Source organism: Zosterops lateralis (genome assembly GCF_965231275.1).
Source record: "Zosterops lateralis genome assembly, chromosome: 6".
Lineage (NCBI taxonomy): Eukaryota > Metazoa > Chordata > Aves > Passeriformes > Zosteropidae > Zosterops > Zosterops lateralis.
Genome location: NC_139761.1, coordinates 12,129,940 through 12,147,221, shown reverse-complemented (window position 1 = coordinate 12,147,221; position 17,282 = coordinate 12,129,940). Strand labels below are relative to the sequence as shown.

Sequence of the window (17,282 nt, the reverse complement as noted above, 5' to 3'; positions counted from 1 at the left end):
GATGAGACTGGTCTTAAAGGAGCAAGTACTGAAGTTTTCACAGTGGGATGGAGCTAGTGGTTGGGATTTGGGTAGAGAGATGTGAGCTTGAAAGCTATCATTGGTGTCCCTGGTTTCTGGGATGAGAGGGCTGGTTGAAGATGGTTATTTATGGGGATTTTATGGCTTAAAGGGGATATTTTCATTGTGCTTTCTGCAGGAGAGAAAACAGTACAGGACTGAAATGCGGGGGAATGAGACCCTGACATTGAGTTCTATCATTCAGCTGCTGCCATGGGGGTGATTCCTGCCTCAGTCTGGGTACTGCTGCCTGAGCCTTTCTGCTGCAAAGGGCCTGCAGCAACATGTAAAGCGTTATCTGCCTTGGGGCCTTGCCCTTAGCTGCTCCCTCTCTTGCTAGGAAGCACTGCTTTAACGGAGAAGTGCTTTGGTCAATAACTTGTCTCCTATAAGGTCTAAGTTCTGACTGAGCTTCTCTTAATTTGCTAAGTAATACTGCTTGTGTTTTGGCTCACATTTTCTACATTAGAGAGAGCTGGATGACTAAGGGGTGCCATAAAGACACACAGGAGCTCCATTTATAGCTATCTTGGCAGGAAGGATGGTTGAAGAGTGAGAGGGTAGGGTGAGCTTTAAGCCTTTGAGAAACCTCCTGTCAGGACATGTGGGGAATCTAATCTATTCGTATATGTAACTAGGAAGCATACATTTTTGTCAACAATAAAAAAAAAAATGCAGGCTAGCTCATCATTAATTGCAGTTTGGAGTATGTTAAAACTAACTTTGAACTCCAGAGTAATTGATATTGGATGAAGACCAAAAGTTAGCATGCTTGTATTCAAATTTTGACATACTTTTAGCATTCTCTGTAGTCTGGCTGGAAATGTCAGGCAATATGATTTCCCTTTAAATCTTTCACTTCTTTGGAAGAAAATCCAAAAGTTCAGAAGTATGGAGTGGTAGTTAGAGATTTGAAATGTGACCCAGAAAAATGATTGCAACTGCTCTATGAAATTGGTTTAGCCCATCTTCTATTTAATGATTAAGGAAAAAGCAGTATTTTTGTCTCTGTTGCACCGGTACTCAGCAAAACTCTTACTTAGGCTCTTTAAGAAACCAAGTTAAGATTTTTAAAAATTATACATATTTTTTTAGTGTCAGTGTTCTACTTGATACATTTCTCAAAAATATTTATTGTAGAATATATACTTTTACAAGTGCCACTATGAAACTTGCTCCTTGTTTTATTAGCACCATTAAGAGAACCAGTTCAGCTGAGCGTGTGTCCCCAGGAGGTCGGAGGGAAAGCTATGGAGATTCCAAAGGGAGTCGCAACCGCACTGGTTCCACCAGCAGTTCATCTAGTGGTAAAAAGAACAGTGAAAGGTAATGTTGTCTAAGTATCTATCCCCTCTCTCTGCCTCCTGCTCTAATAACAAAATTAGTTTCTTTAGTGAACTTAATTTCTCTTGTTTAAAATATTGGAAGCTTTCTTTTTTTACAAAGCTCCAATTCTTGGATCAAAGTATTTATTAAAACACTTGAAATAAAATAGGTTTTCTTATTTAAATTAAATTTCTTTGCCTTATTTCCAAACTACAAACAGTGTGAGAACTTAGTTTCTCAGGAAAGTTCATAATTATTAAACATGCCTTTTCTAATATCTTAGTGCTTTCCCTCGGTCCTTATATTTCTGACAAGTACTTCTTTGAGTTTCTGGTTGTGGTGCATTGACCCCAGCTGACATCTTAGTATCACAGAGCCATTCACTTCCTGTCCTTCAGTGGGATGAGGAGAAGAAAATAGGAAGAACAAAACTTAGAAAACTCATAAATCAAGATAAAGGTAGTTTAAGAAGTAAAGGAAAGAGGAAGAAAAACCAAAACAATTGCTGAGAAGCATTCTGTCACCACATCCCACATGTAGACTGATGTCCAGCCAGTCTCTGAACTGTGAATGCCTTGGTCTGAGAGCCAGATTAAAGATAAGTGAAGGGAGTGGTTTACATGCAAGTGCTGTTCAACGAACCAGAATGAAGTGATGCCTATCTCTGTGTATCTGTGATCATGCTTCTCTGTATTGCTGACAGCATGGAGAAAAGAGGATATCTTGTCCAAGGGTTTCAGATTTAGGATAGCCTTGAACAAAAAGCTGTTTCATTGAGGTTCATCAGTATTGTCAGTATAGGTCAAGCAGTTCTTTCCTGTATTTTCTAGTCAGAATTTAGTTTTGGCCATTTCACTTGACCTGTTCTATTGCAGTTTCCTTTGCAATAAATGGTGTTGATAGTACTGTTTCACTGTCTCACAGATGATGTGACCATAAAAGCACATTGTTAATGAAGCTCAACTAATAACTTAATTTTACCTGCTTTGTGTGGAGATCAATGCCATTAACATGAGTCATTGTCAATGGTGTGGCACAAAATGTTCCTTCCTTTTTATCCCTTCAGCATATTTGCTTGAGTAAGGAGTGACTGAGCTGATTTTGTACTATTTTACAGCCCAAATGTGGGTGATTACATTATTAATAGCTTGGCTTCTGGCTTATGTTTTCAGCTATGAAGCAAGACAGCAAGTGTGCAAACTGTGGAGCTTAGAGTAAGTTATGGGTTGGGATAAAAGAGCAGACTAGTAAGGGCAGCAGCAAACAGCTTTGTGGCTGTTTGCTACAAGCTGCCTGAACAGGAGGAAGTGTATAGTCTTTTACAGGCAGCTTGAAGCAGCCTCAAAGTGACAGGTCCTGGTTCTTGTGGAAGCCTTTAACTACCCAGATATCTGCTGGAGAAGCAACACAGCAAAGCACAAACAGTCCAGGAGGTTCCTGGAAAGCATTGATGACAATTTCATGTCACAGGTAGTGGAAGATCCCACAAGGAATACTGAACTGCTTAACCTTGTGTTAACAAGCAGGGAAGGCCTTGTTGAAGATGTAAAGGTTGGAGGCAGCTTTGGCTGTCATAGCCATGAGTTGGAGCTCAGTACCAGGAGGGAATGAAGCAGGGCACCAAGTAAGATTTTAACCATGGACTTCAAAAGAGTTAACTTTAGCCTGCTCAGGGATCTTGGAAGAATCCTGTGGGAACAGGGCCTGCAGGGAAGAGGGATCCAAGAGAATTGGTTCATATTCAGGGATCACTTCCTTCAGGCTCAAGAACAATGCATCTGGATGAGCAAGAAATCAGGAAAAGTGGCCAAGAGACCTGCATGCATGGATAAAGGAGAAGTTGTTCTGATGGGCAACAAGCTGTCCATGGGCCAACAGTGTACCCTTGTGGCCAGGAAGGCCAGTGGAATCCTAGGGTGCATTAAGAAGAGCATTGCCAGCAGGCAGAGGGAGGTGATCCTATACAAAATCATAGAATTGTCAAGGTTGGAAGAGACCTCTTAGGTCATCAAGTCCAACCATCCGATTCTGCCCTTCTATTCAGCCCTGGTGAGGCACATCTGTAGTGCTGTGTCCAGTTCTGGGCTCTTCAGTATAAGAGGGACATGGAGCTCCTGGAGTGAATCCAGCAGAGGGCTACAAAGTTGATCAAAGAGCTGGAGCATGTCTCTTAAAAGGAAAGGCTGATGAAACTTGGCCTGTTCAGCCTCAAGAAGATACAACTGAGAGGGAAGCTCATCAATATCTCTAAGTATCTGAGCAGAGGGTGGCAAGAAGATGGAGCCGGGGTCTTCTTGGTGGGGCCAAGCAATAACTAGAGGCAATGGGCAGGAACTGATGTACAGGAATAGGAGGAAAAATTTTTTTTCATCATGTGGATGACCAAGCACTGGACCAGATTGTCCAGAGAGATTGTGGAGTTTCCCTCAGTGGAGATGTCTGAGAACTGTCTGGACAAAATTCTGTGCTATGTGCTTCTGTACATGTGCCATGTATAACCTTGCTTGAGTATGAGGGGGGTTGGACCAGATGAACAACTGTGATCCCTTCCAACCTGACCTGTTCTGTGACTCAGTGAAAGGCTTAGCAAATTAAAGGAATAATTTAAATACTATCTGAGAAAATGTTATAAAATTGTAACCAAGGAAGATGTAATATTTACACAATTGTAACCAAGGAAGATGTAATATTTACACAAATTAAAATCTTGTTTGCATTCTTCATCTATGCATGTGAATGAAGTTTTGATAAGCCAACAGAATGCCACAGGACTGGACTTTCTGGTACTTATGAAAATTTGACTTTATCTTAGCATCTGAATTTACTTCCCTTAATATGCTTGTAAGATAATTATAAACAACTAATAACCAATAGATGTGAGTTTCATTTTGTTTAAGATTTTTGTACTTCAAGATTTCTAAAAGACAAATATAACTGAAAAAATTTTACTGTAGCAATACATTATATGCTTAAATAAATATGACTTCTGAGAGGAAAAACAATCTATTATTAGTTTACTTAGGAACAAAGTGTCTTTCCACATGTGCAGATTTGAAATCTTTTCTCAGACCCTTGTAGCACAGAGAATGTATATCTGCACACATCTGAATCAGCAAACCAAGCATCAACAATCTTAGGGACAAGTGAGCCTGAAAGGTTTGAAAGGCAAAACCCCTAATGACCAGTGAAGGGAGAGCTAAAAAAACAGCTCACTCTTAATTTAAGCTGCAAACTCTGAAGTGTTGCAGTGGTGTGTAACTTCCTGCAGCTACTTTGCCTTGGTGAAGTCATTAGCGTGGAGCTGCTGTTTACTGTATTGATCTCTTGAAATGGTTGGATTATATTTCTAAGGCTTTGTTTTTATTTTGCACCTATGTATAACTTCCTACTCTATCACACATAACAAATTATATCAACAGCCATTATGTAGTGACCTCATTGATTAAAATAACCTTATCTTCTATATACAAAACAAATGTCTTATGGATAGTTTTTGTTATAAAAAGAAGTTTCTATATTTAGATGAGTAGACTTGTTTCTGGAATATGAACAGCAATTATTTCACCTACCAATGGTGAATCTCATTGCTTTTCCACTTTACTGTAGTAATTTACTGTAGTTTTTGAAAAAGTTTTAACAAACATGATCTTACAGTGCCCTTGCTCCGTGTCTTTTATCTTATATAAAAAATTGCATTAGATCAAGTGCCCAAAAGATGAATTCAGTGTATGTTTTGCAGTGGAAGATCTACATGTCAAAATCTAAATACAATACAGTGCTTTGCAAAGTCTGTTTTATGGATGTATCTCTGATCCTGCTACCTGTTTAAGGTGACAATTATCTGAAATTAGTTATATGTTAAAGCTACTAAACATATAAAGTGAGACTCTTAAGTTATTCACTTAAATTAAGGAAAGCTATGATTTATGTGAACTATATAGATGTACTGTACACTTAAAAATTGATTCCAAAATAGTTTAGAAATAAAAACATTGCAACAAAATAATGGCTATCTGCAAAGTGTTTTGATTTTGCTCTAAGGTTGACCACAGTACTTGAGATGCAATTTAATTTTTACATACTATTTCAAGAGAAACTCAATGGTTATTTGCAATTGTAATTTTGCAATTGTTAGGCCACAAAGGGTTGAGCAACAGCACTGATCAGAAATCACTCACTTAGGACTTAGGGAGGAGGTCCAGCACACAAGGCATGCAATGCTTAAGTAAAGTGCAAGTATTCCGAGCAACTAATCAGGAGCATGTGTTGGATTGCCTCAGCTGGCACTCATGATGTTGGTACCACTGTGAAAACAATCATTGTATGGTTAGAGACTTTTGTCCTCATTTGTGTCCCATGCAGCCTTTTCAGCACCCCAGCTCTCACCTCCTTGAAGAATGAGTGTCCTTATCCTGTGGAAGAGGCTGGCTAAAGACTTGCCTCATGCTTCTTCTCGAAACTGAGCCATCATGCAAAATACAAAGCAAGAGTTATGGGAAGGAAAATGATGGTTCTGTACACTGGGACTAAGACTGTCCTCCCAAAACTGACTGTATGTGTGAAAGAGTGAGGAAGGGTGTGTTAACCTAACCGTCTACTCACAGTCCGTTTGTATCCTTGACCCCTTTGCATTCCTTCCAGCTTGAGATATTCTGTGACTCTGTTTTGCAAAGCAGGTAGGGTAGTAGGCTGTTACACAAAGCCAAATGCTATAGAAAGCTCTTTCAAGAAGCTTTAAGCATAAGGAGATGACCATAATCTCCCCTGCTACTATGAAGTGTCCCTAGTCCTGTAGCTATCAGCCAGGAGTAAGCCTTCCTGAGGGTTACTTAAGTAGGATGTGACTCAAGTTCAGGAAAAAGGGTAGCCAGAGCTCTGAGCTGTGTGTGGTTAGGGTTTATATAATTAGAAAGTACAGATGATTTGCTTTATTACTGTCATGAATCAGCCTTTGACATTTGCTTGATTAGCTTGAATAGGTTGGCATGGTCTGTTCAGAGCTAGGGATTGTTTTGTCTCTAATATGGCAGCATTTCTGACTAGTGCTCCATCCCATAAAGTTTTTTTGTTTTCTAAAAATATCTTCATTCAGAAGAGAAAATGTTCATCTTGGTGTTAACAATGGCAGCACATCATGCTATTTATATAAATGACATTGGCTGTGTATGCCAGCTTGAAGCATGTATTTTGATGCATGATTAACACAAAAGCTGATATTATGGAAAGTTGCTAAATTGGGAGTAGAATCAGAATTAGTTTGATTTATCATTAAGTAAAGTATTATTCTCAATATAAGTGTCAAACCAAAGCAAAGGGAAAAATACAATAGAATTATTTGCTACTTCTTTCATTGTAGTGAGAGAGAATCTTTTATGGTTAGAAAAAAACCTGTGTGCAAAAATCCAACACAGTTTTTTTTAATTTTTTTTTTTTTTTTTTTTTTTTTTTTTTTTAATTATTATTTATTTATTTATTTATTTATTTTATTTCTCCATATCTGCCCAGTGCAGTCTAGGAGAGGGCATTGAGATGGCTCTAGGAATACTTCATACATCAGCATTTCTTCATCAGAATGATAGGGGGTTCAACCCCTTTGGGATCACCCTAAGAAACCTATGGCAGTTATCTGATACTTCAAAAGTTTTATTGCATTAAAGAAGAGAGAACTGGAAAGACAAGTAACTGCATAATGTAACTTTGTGTCCCTTCAATTCTTGATCAGAAACAACACCCTCAAGTTTGATTTACATGGGCAAAGGACAAAAAAACCAAATGACTAGCATTCCTTAACAAAGATCCCTTCCTTTTGGCCAGGGTAATATAATCCAGAGCACTTCTCAACATGCTGTGTATATTTTCCCCTCAAGTTTTCCCAAATATTTTTTCAAGACAATAAGAAAACCCATTTCCAGTTGTCTTGCAGGTAGCTGTACTGTGACAAAGAGAATATATTTTAATCATAGTTATATGTGCTTTCTATGTTTTACCAAGTACTGTCATTTACCAAGGAACAACTGGGAAGTTCCATGTTTTATGTGAAGTTTTTGAAAAAAGCAGGATTGAAACTTTGGTTTGATCCTTAAATCCAGATTGGAAACAAAAACTGATACAGCTGCTTATGGCCAGTTCCTGTGTTCTCCTGTAACTGGACTAACTCCACAGAAGAAGAGAATTTGGTAGTTAATAGAGGAAAATCGATAATTTTGAGAATGTAATGAGAATTGAACGTAAAAATGCCATCAAGGATGTTTACTGGTTTTAACCGTGTTTGCCTGAAGATTTACTTTGTAAATAATTTATTTGATGAAGTATTTTTATTCATACATACACTCAACAAAAATTTATATTATTATATTTTTGGTTTTGTATTATATTGATACATATACGTGTGCAGACTGTATGTGCATGCTTTTAAAATAGTAATTTCTTCATTATTTTCACAGCAAACCCAAGGAACCAATGTTCAGTGCAGGTAGGAACTTTTAAAATTTTTAAGCAGATAGTAACTGTGATAAAATATTTGGGTTCCCTCACTAGCCCCCTTTCTTCTGTGGATGCCTAGAGATTGGTATTGGGAATCTAATCATGATACTTGCAGGCTGCTGCTGATGAATTTTAAAAAGTTGATCAGTTCATTCTAGATTTTATTGATCCAATAGATTTATTTTACTGTTGGGATTCTTTGTAAGAAGACAAGGACAAAAAAGACCATGTCTTCTTGATTACCATATGTCTTCTCTTTCAAAGCAGTATTAAGGTTTTGGTAATTAAAGCAATGCCAAATTCCAGCTATGATGCTGTCATGTTAATCATAAATAGTGCCCTCTAAAGATTGCCACATCTGTCCCAAAGCCTTGTAATGTAATTTGTCAAATTACAAAAAGGTGTTTTGTTACTACAACTTTGGTAATCCATCTTTAATTTGAAAAGCACTTCAATTTTTTCCAACTTAGATATTATTCCTGCTTGAAAGATTTTGAAAGCGAAATAGTAGGTGTAAGTGAAAGCAATGTTTGTGCTTGTCATTAGACAGTTAAAAATTTTGAAGAGTCTGAATAAAAATATGAAGCTGAGAAGTGTATGTAACAGTTATTTTGTTCTGAAAAGTCAACTACAACTAAAACAAAGATTTTTTTTACAAAATAGGGAAGGGGAAAATTCTGTTGATTTATGAGGTATATTGTATTATTTTTATGCATAGTTCTATGGCAGTAATCATGCATTAAGCTGAAAAAGTTGGACATCTTTTGTTTACTGCATGGATTGATCAGCATCCAACAAAGCTCTTAAGCCATATTTCAAGGTTTAATGTAACTGATTTTGTACATGAAGTTAAATAAGCATTAAAGTCTCTTGTGACAGTAGAATTATGGTTCATGTCCCTTCCATGAAAACTGGTGGTTTAGAAAAAGAAAACTTCTGGTTTGCACAGAATATGCTTTCCTTGCCTAATTTTTCTCCTTCCCTTATACCGTGTAAGCAAAGGTGTTTGTAATATTTTTTTTTCTGCCACTTTTTCCATAGATAAAGGTTAGTAATTAAATAGGTATGACACTACATTGATGTCCTCACCTAGACAAAATTCCTGATGAAATGAATGTTTTTTCTAATAAGGTTTTACTTGGTATTTTACTTCAGTATATGGTTACATAATGGAGTTTAAGCCAGTGTTTTAATGGTACCAAACAGAGGCCCGTAACTGAGGAAAGAGGTTTAGAAGGTAATTTACCCAGTGTATGGCTCATTGTTTTGTCAAGCCCCAGGTTAGCCTGCAGCAGAATAAGACTGGACAGCCTGTAGAGCAGGTATTTAGAGAGTTATTGTATTCAAACACATCTTTATCTAGCCCTTCTGTCTCTGTCTCTGTAATCACAAGGGAAGCGCCGTGTGACACACTGCAAAGGTAGGCTTCACTTCCAAAACCTCATAGCTCTCGAAGCAAAATGGCTCTGGTGGGATAAATGCTCAATATATGTACAGCTGGTTTCTAACTTGTGTGCATTTTGCAATGTTAAAACTTTCATAGTCCTTATGAGTGAAACAAAAATGTTATACCATTTATTATATGATCTACTGAATTATAACCCTCAGGTGCACTTTAATCAGTAACGGGTTATAATTTACTTTCCTGTGGACTTATTCCTAAGAATTTGAATTAGAAAAAAATGTTGAGAGAGCTATATGGCAACATGTGGATGTTCACTGTGTTTGAAATGGCATTCTGCACTTTTGCTGAAATTCATATAGAATTTGCCCCTTTGTTGGCTGTTTTGCTGTTGGCCTAACATGATCATAGAAGCCTTTGTTTTTTTCTTGCTTTTTCTTACTGAGTAGATTGTAGATGTTTCTGAATCTTAAATAAGCAGACCTAGGCCTACAACTAATTTCTCATTGCTTTTTGCTTAGTGTCATAAAGCAGAGTTACATTTGGTAAACATACCGTGTTGATGTCTAAAGCTTTAGTTAAGTTGTAGTGTAAATATGCACATTTTTGATGCATGTTTATATCTGTGATCTAATCACAGATTTATCTGCTGTTTAGAAATAGCTATATTCTAACGGTTTTTCCACTAATCAGCATCTTTCAGCTTTGCAATAATTGTGAATTTCACAAAGCAAAAAATGTTTGTTCTCAAGGCAAAATCTATTAGAGAGTCTCTACCTCTGTGTATTCTTTGTACAAATTTTATACCTGCAATCAGTGGTGGTCTCCTTTGCAGATCCCACTGGCATTGATGTGCCTTTTTATTTCATTCATTACTGTTTATCCAACAACAATATCAAATTTTCAAAACTGCAGATGTAAAAGATACATTTGTCTAAAAGTTTCACTGTTGGTCTATCTTTGTAGTTTGATGATTGTCTGTCTTTACATCTATATCTTTACAATTAGAACTCTGCTGTCTTATAAACTTACTTAAGAGAAGTATGAAAAGAAGGATGGAGATTGATTGTGTCGATAATGTATTTGGGTTGGAACAAAAACTAGTAGAGATGGAATATTACCAAAAGTTAGAACTAAATACGCAATGTGACTTCTATGCCTGACCTAATCAGCCTAAGTTCCTCTTCATAGTTAGGAGAGACACGTACACACATTCTGAAGGCATAATTTATATAATTGTTGTAATATACTTGGTATAATTCACTGGTTAGTATATACTTTCCTAGTCTGGGGTGACCAGGTCAAATGCTCCCACTGTAGATGGCTAAATGCAACTTTTATGAGTCCTATAAGCTTCAGGTGAGAAAAGCAGCTTGGTGAATTAAACTTTGGTTCATTCACAGTGTTTGATAAGTACAGCCAGTAACTGTTATTGCTGAAAATCTGTTGACTTCCAGTGCACCAGCATCAGCAGTGTTGTCATGTGTCTGAGGCTCATTAAATAGAAGCTGCATGCGCATACAAACAGTGCTGTAATGCTTTGCTATTTAATGCTCAACCCTCTATTTTATTTTCCAATACGGATATATTGGAGTAGATTTTTAAAAACAATTCCAATATTCTATCATTTTAACAGGCATCTTGAAGTTCCAACCTTCTGTCACCATTATTATACCATTCTGTCATCATTATTATCTCTTCTCTTTTTTTCATTAAGTTTTCTGTCGCTTTCATTTTTATGTATGTATTCTGTAAGTGAAGCTAGAGAGGCCTAGCTGTAACTTTACTATGACAGATCAGGTAGATCTCTTTCCCATATGATTTAGTCTAAAGGCAAAATACACATCTATTTAGGTGATACAGCGTAGCTATGATGTTTATTTGTTCAATCCATAATTCTTATTAATTTAGTCAGGATTTGTAGCATATGCATACTTCCAATTAAAATAAAGCCTTAGCTTTCAAATTTAAAAAATAGTGGTATATTTGTAATGATACTTAAAAATTCATAGCATAATTTAACAGTCCTAAATTGTATAAATTTTTTTTCATTTACATGATTTTTGTTACTTTTGCCCTTCCATTTCCTCTGTGCCCACGATTATTCTGTCTAGTAACTCTACAGATGTCACTGACTCCAAAACTGCTTGATTCGCATGCGAACAAGGCTGAATCCCTTGATCTGCCGATGGAGCAGCAAGAGCCAGCACGTTCTGAATCTGGACAAACTTCATCAGAAGTTCACAGGAGACCCACTTTGGCCTTGCCACTTCCCAAAAGTCCTAGTCAGACCTTCATGGCATTTCCCAGATCTCCTAGTTTTATAAGCCCCATGAAGTCCCCAAGTCAGTACTTCCAGATCTGTTATTAATCTCTGCTTCTCTGCCCCAAAAATATTTCTTACCAGTTCGACACATTACTTTTAGTATTTTCTTCTAGAAATGTTTACTTCTGTCAGCCAATTGAGTTTTTGTAGCTTCTCTCCTGTATGTCATTTTCCTTTCTTTTAATGTGCTGTCAATGTTGTCATTCCTATTTCAATGTTTAGTAGTTCTTGAAGCACATATCTTTTCTGCATGTACATCAGCATGATTCCTCTTACTAATTGTTTCTGTTCCTTATTTCGAATGTATCTCTAACACTGTATCAAGTGTAAAGCATATCTTTACACTGGGATGCAAAGAATGCGACTGAGTGTTGGAAAATAATTTAGATGCTGATGCTCAACTGTAAACTTTGATTAAAAAATAAAATTAATTTTAAGTGGCATTTCTGTGTTAATTGTAATCTTTGATGTATTCCCCTCCATTTTTAATATTTAAAACTGTAATATTGTAACATTTTTTAAAAAGTTTCAATTTCAGACCTTTCTGTTTTGTAGTTCTTCATGACATTGTTTAGTTCTAATTCTGCTACTCAGAATATTTAGAGGAAGAAGGGACTTCATATGTTTTAAAAAAATTCTGCATAGTGATTATCATTTAGGAAAAAAAAACCCAAAAAATCTGCTAAATTTCTAAGTTTGAGATTGCATGTCATTCTGTAATTGTAATGCACCAAACTGTTATGTGGGAAGGGATGGAGGAGCACTGGAATTCTCCCCGGTGGCTTTTTTGTGTAACATTAAACATTTCTGACCTTTTGTAGAGGAAGGATACGTAAAAATGTTTCTTCGTGGACGTCCTGTTACCATGTACATGCCCAAAGAGCAAGTGGAATCTTACAATTTGGAAGCAAAAGTAGAACTACCAGCCAAGAGGCTTAAACTGGAATGGGTGTATCCTTTCTGTGCTGGAGGACTACTGGAAATCAATCATTCCATAATGATTTGGGTTAAATAACTTTCCGAGATAAAGTATAGCAGGATTAAGGTCATAGGGTTCATTTAATTGGTGAAGTGACATTCCATTGAACATGGGTGTTAATTTCTTGAGGCTGCTGTTCTTCACCTTGTAAAGTACAGGGTGGCAGCTTAAGAAAGATTTTGCTTAAATGTTGCCTGAAGGTTAAGTCTGAAGCATGCTAATTAGCCAAAGATTAAACTAGGCATAAGAATGTAGTGAGATGTAGTGAGCTGGGATTATTAATTATAATACGCATAAGACAAGCTCAGGTTTTTTTCTAGTTCTTAGCAGTAATTTATCATTTTTAACTGTTTTATTAAGTGCACACCATTGTCCTTAAGAGGATTGTACATTCAACTTGAATAAGCCCTGAATTGAGTAGTGCTGTGCAACTGATACATGCTTAGCCATAAAATTTATAAAATATAATATATAAAATAATATTTGGATTTGTATCTTAATGGGGCTTAAACACCATAAATACTGAGCAACTAGATTTTTCCACTGACTTCCATGAGTGGACATAATTGCAGAAATCTAGCTTGAAAGAAATCAGTGTTTTATTGCATACAAAAGTTTTCCTATTTCACTTTTAAGTATAATGATAGAATATATTCTTTATTTTAAAAAAAAGACATTTCACTTTTGTATAACCTTTTCATATGTAATAAATGATTGAAGATAAAATATAAACACAACAACATTTGAGTCTATTTTTAATATCCATTATCTTTAGAGAGATGACATTTTCATAAGGTTCTCTCTTTTAAGAAAAATCAATTTTTTGGTTGCAGTGAAAATAGGAAATTACTTTGTCTTCATAGAAGAAGACAGACTGCATATAGTCTTTTTCAAAGTTGTATAAATAGAACTGCATGAGGTTTCAGAATTTTCAGAGAGTTTCCAAAAATCCCTTTGTATTCACAAGAGATTAATGACAGATTTAGTAACCATTCTTATTTTTCCTATTGCAGCTGAGGCTGTAGGTTCTATGCCATTCTGCTGGAACTGCATAGATAGTGCATGCACAAATAAGTGAAGATGGGTTAAAAAGACAAAAAACCCATAAAATTAGTAAAACAGGTGAGATTAGAGTGATAGAGTGATAAACGCTGCTTGCAGCATTTTACCATCTAACTGTACAGGTTCTCACCATTTGTCACAACAGAATTGAATTATGTCTTTTGCAGTCATAAGGATCTCCTCACTCGGGGGACCTGAGGATGATAAGGAGAAAGTTTAGAAAGCTTGCTGAAACAACACAACACCCAGCCATGAAACAAAGCAGAGTGTCATTAGCAGCATGTAGATGGAACCTGACGTCAATATTTCAGACTATTATAAGAAATTATAATTAGGGTAGGTCATGATTTCAATCTCATTAGTTTCTCACTTAAGCTTATTTAAATGATTGAATATTTGCCAGATGGACTATTATTTTTAGTTTGAATATTCATATGTCCTTCCAGGTGTGTGTCCCTATACCCAGCAGAATCCTGTGTAAGGTTGTCTATGAATAGAAGAGGTGTGAATTAATAAAACAATCTAACTAACCCTAGATGCTTATTCCAAATGGAATTGAGGAGGAGGTAGTTTTTTTCCAAAGATACTGTGCTAGCTTCTTCTGTTTCTAATTTATTTGCAATTAAATCCAATCGTGATATCCATATGTAATATTTATAGCAATGACTAGGTAGATGGAAGGTTTAGAAAGACAATTAAAAGTAATTTTAAAAAAAGAGGGAGAAGGTAACGCCCACTTTACAGACTATAACAAGGAGAATAGAAAATGAGAGCAGGAGGATAAGATCATTTAAGAAGAAAGACAAATACAGCAGAAAATCAAGCAATATTGCAGGCATTCATTCCAGCTGAGTTGGGGAAGCTGCACTGTTTGGTGGGTGACAGAACTGGAATAGGAAAAAACGTCTTTGTAACAGACAAATGAGTCTAGCTGTGGGAGTACAGCCAGAAATGCTCTATAATGTAAGAATGGGGATAGGGAAACAAGATATTGGAGGTGGTGTGGACAAATGGAAAGGAAAGCAGGCTGTGATGAGAAACAGAAGGAAGAAAATCTAATGTGTATAGATTTCAGGGCATACCAGAACCATAAAGAGTTATTATAGTCATGTTAGCAGCTGTCTGGGTAAGCTGAAAAAGGTGCACACTTCTGACATATTATCATATATATATATATATTAGGACAGGAAGAAACAAAAACACTGGCTGATGAAGTGTGAGGGGGCTGCAGCAGAGGTGGAAAATCCAAGTGAGAAATCACGACTAAGGACATCAGGGTGGGAGCAGTGGCCTGCCCAGATCCATTTGAGAGCAACTCACTTGGCAGGCAGGAGGTTTGAAACAAAAACTGGAGACCAAATGAAAAGAAAAGGTCAAGGTAACACTCCCTGAAGTGCCAGCTCACCAAATCCACATCGAAGCCACCAAATCCGAGTGTGGGAAACAGTGAGGAGAAGGAGGGATCAACCCCAGGAGTTTGTATCTGAGAAAAAAGGCTGATAGAAATAAATTGAGTGTTTGACAACAGCAGTCATGTGAAGGGTTGAATGCAGCATTGTTCTCCACAGGAAGAATAGTAAAGAAAGGAGATTTTCCCTAAAGAATGTAATCTTTCCCATTCAATGGCTATTTTTGTGCACTGAGATTTGTTCCTTATGCACATTTGTGTAATGTTCTTCGCTTTTTTTAGAAGTTCGATTCCTTACACTAACTTCAGCTGCTTGTTCACTATAAATTTGATTATATGTTGTTGAACTAGGGAAATATTATGTTGGCTTCAATTTGTAATGGTGTCTGGCCTTAGAGAGAAAAATAAATTTAAACAAATAAAGCATTATCCAGCAATCTAGAGTAGTAACACCAACCATCACAGATAGATTCAAATTGATAGTAAATTCTTTGTAGTTGAAGATATTTATTGTTTCAATGTCATCGCATTTTAATATCTCAGACTTGAATAAACTTTGGCTTTGAGCTATTTCAGTTTGAGAATAAAAGCTCTATTTCTGAATTCATACTTTAATAATTGGGTATGCAACACCAGTTCTAGTGCATTTATAAGAAAAAAACAGGAAGCTATTTCTTCTAAAATAAGTATTTATATAGGATAACTATTGACCTGAGCATTTTGACAACGTTAATATGACTATTTCAGTTTTAGTGGCTTATCATTGGCCATACAGAATAGTGCATAAGTATCTTGTTTAGATAATGTAATTGGGGTTTCATTATCTGTCCATATATTTTTCACAGCCAGTTTCTCCATATTGACTGCATTAGAATGCACTTCTGTTTTGCCAAGATTCTGCTAATGCTGTTTCTTTCTGTTCCCATAAAAAAAAGAAAGCCAAAATAGTTGTAGTCCCTAATGCATCTTCAGAAGAATAAAACTGCAAAATTTGGCTGAATTAACATTCAGTCTAAATGAGATTATTATTCCAGTCATTTCATTGAAATAATTTTAGATTTGTGATGATATGACTAGCATCAGAATCTGGGCCACTGCCTTTTAGTACTACAAAAATAAATTGGAATGGATGATGTAACCCTTTTATGGTTTTTATCCATCTGGCTATGTCCACATCATTGAAATCAATCAACCTGCACATAGGATAATGCAATCAATCCTTGTGTAATGCAGGGAGATGTACTGAATAACTTATTAGTGTTTTTGTCACGTCCAGTTTCTTATTTTAATTGGTCAAATTAGTAAATACACCTGGGACAAAAAAATTAGCAAATTCCAGAGGATGCTAAAGGAATAGTGCATTTGCAAATCCCCATATTCTTTGGTATGGATTTTCTGTAGGATTTTTAGGTTTTAAAGTCTGCCAAGTGCTTCAGCTCTCTACTGTAGGAAGGGAAAGAGTTCTGGAGGTTGTCAAGTAATAAAGCTGTGCTCAAGCCAAGAGATGGAGACTCTAGGACAGTGACTACAGACTACAAGGACAGAGAATACTTTTTTTTTTTTTTTTTTCCCTTGTTGTTTTTAATATTCTTCATGGGTAGATAATGTTATTTCAGCTTGACCAACACTGTAGCTATGGATATAGGGGTCGGGATTGTCGCAGCAATCTCTATCTCCTGCCAACGGGCGAGACTGTGTATTTCATCGCGTCTGTAGTTGTGTTATTCAATGTCGAAGAGCAACTCCAGAGACATTACACCGGTCATAATGATGATGTGAAGTGGTAAGTCATCTAATAATAGTTCTTTTTTTCTTCATAAAACAGTGTTTGAGATAGATCTACTCATTTCCCTTACTCTTCTTTTAGGATGATTGAACATTATCTTCTTTAGAAACCTCTCCTTGCCTTTTTTAAGTAGAATTGTATTATTACCCTTCACCAGGGTCTGGATGCCTTGTTCAGTTCCTTTAGATTCTACCTAACCAGCAAAATAGATCTAATTTCCCCTGTGGTCTTCCTGGTAGTCTTCAGACATGCTAATCCCATGGCAGATAGCTTGTAAACTAGACCTGGTTTGTTTGCTCTCACACACATAGGCCAGATTGAGCTTCAGAGCGATTTAAGTGTGTTGAAGCTCAGAGGATACTAGATACCAGCAAATATCAGAATCATTAAACTGAAATCTAAATAAACATATGGTTTATCTTGATGGTATCAGTCTGCTTGCACAGTGTA

At 36.4% G+C, this 17,282-nt stretch overlaps 1 protein-coding gene across 7 annotated transcripts in view; it reads left to right on the top strand.

The window, feature by feature from the left end:
* EML1 (EMAP like 1) overlaps window positions 1-17,282 on the top strand; it is a 120,567-nt gene that overhangs the window by 80,600 nt on the left and 22,685 nt on the right. For 3 of the 7 annotated variants that reach the window (XM_083864524.1, XM_083864525.1, XM_083864522.1), the window contains 5 exons: window positions 1,252-1,386; window positions 7,830-7,858; window positions 9,263-9,289; window positions 12,419-12,548; window positions 16,680-16,829. In XM_083864524.1, the coding sequence (XP_083720650.1) occupies window positions 1,252-1,386; window positions 7,830-7,858; window positions 9,263-9,289; window positions 12,419-12,548; window positions 16,680-16,829 (471 nt within the window). The remainder of the gene's footprint in view (window positions 1-1,251; window positions 1,387-7,829; window positions 7,859-9,262; window positions 9,290-12,418; window positions 12,549-16,679; window positions 16,830-17,282) is intronic. The other 4 variants (XM_083864523.1, XM_083864526.1, XM_083864527.1 and 1 more) reach the window with 3 other exon arrangements.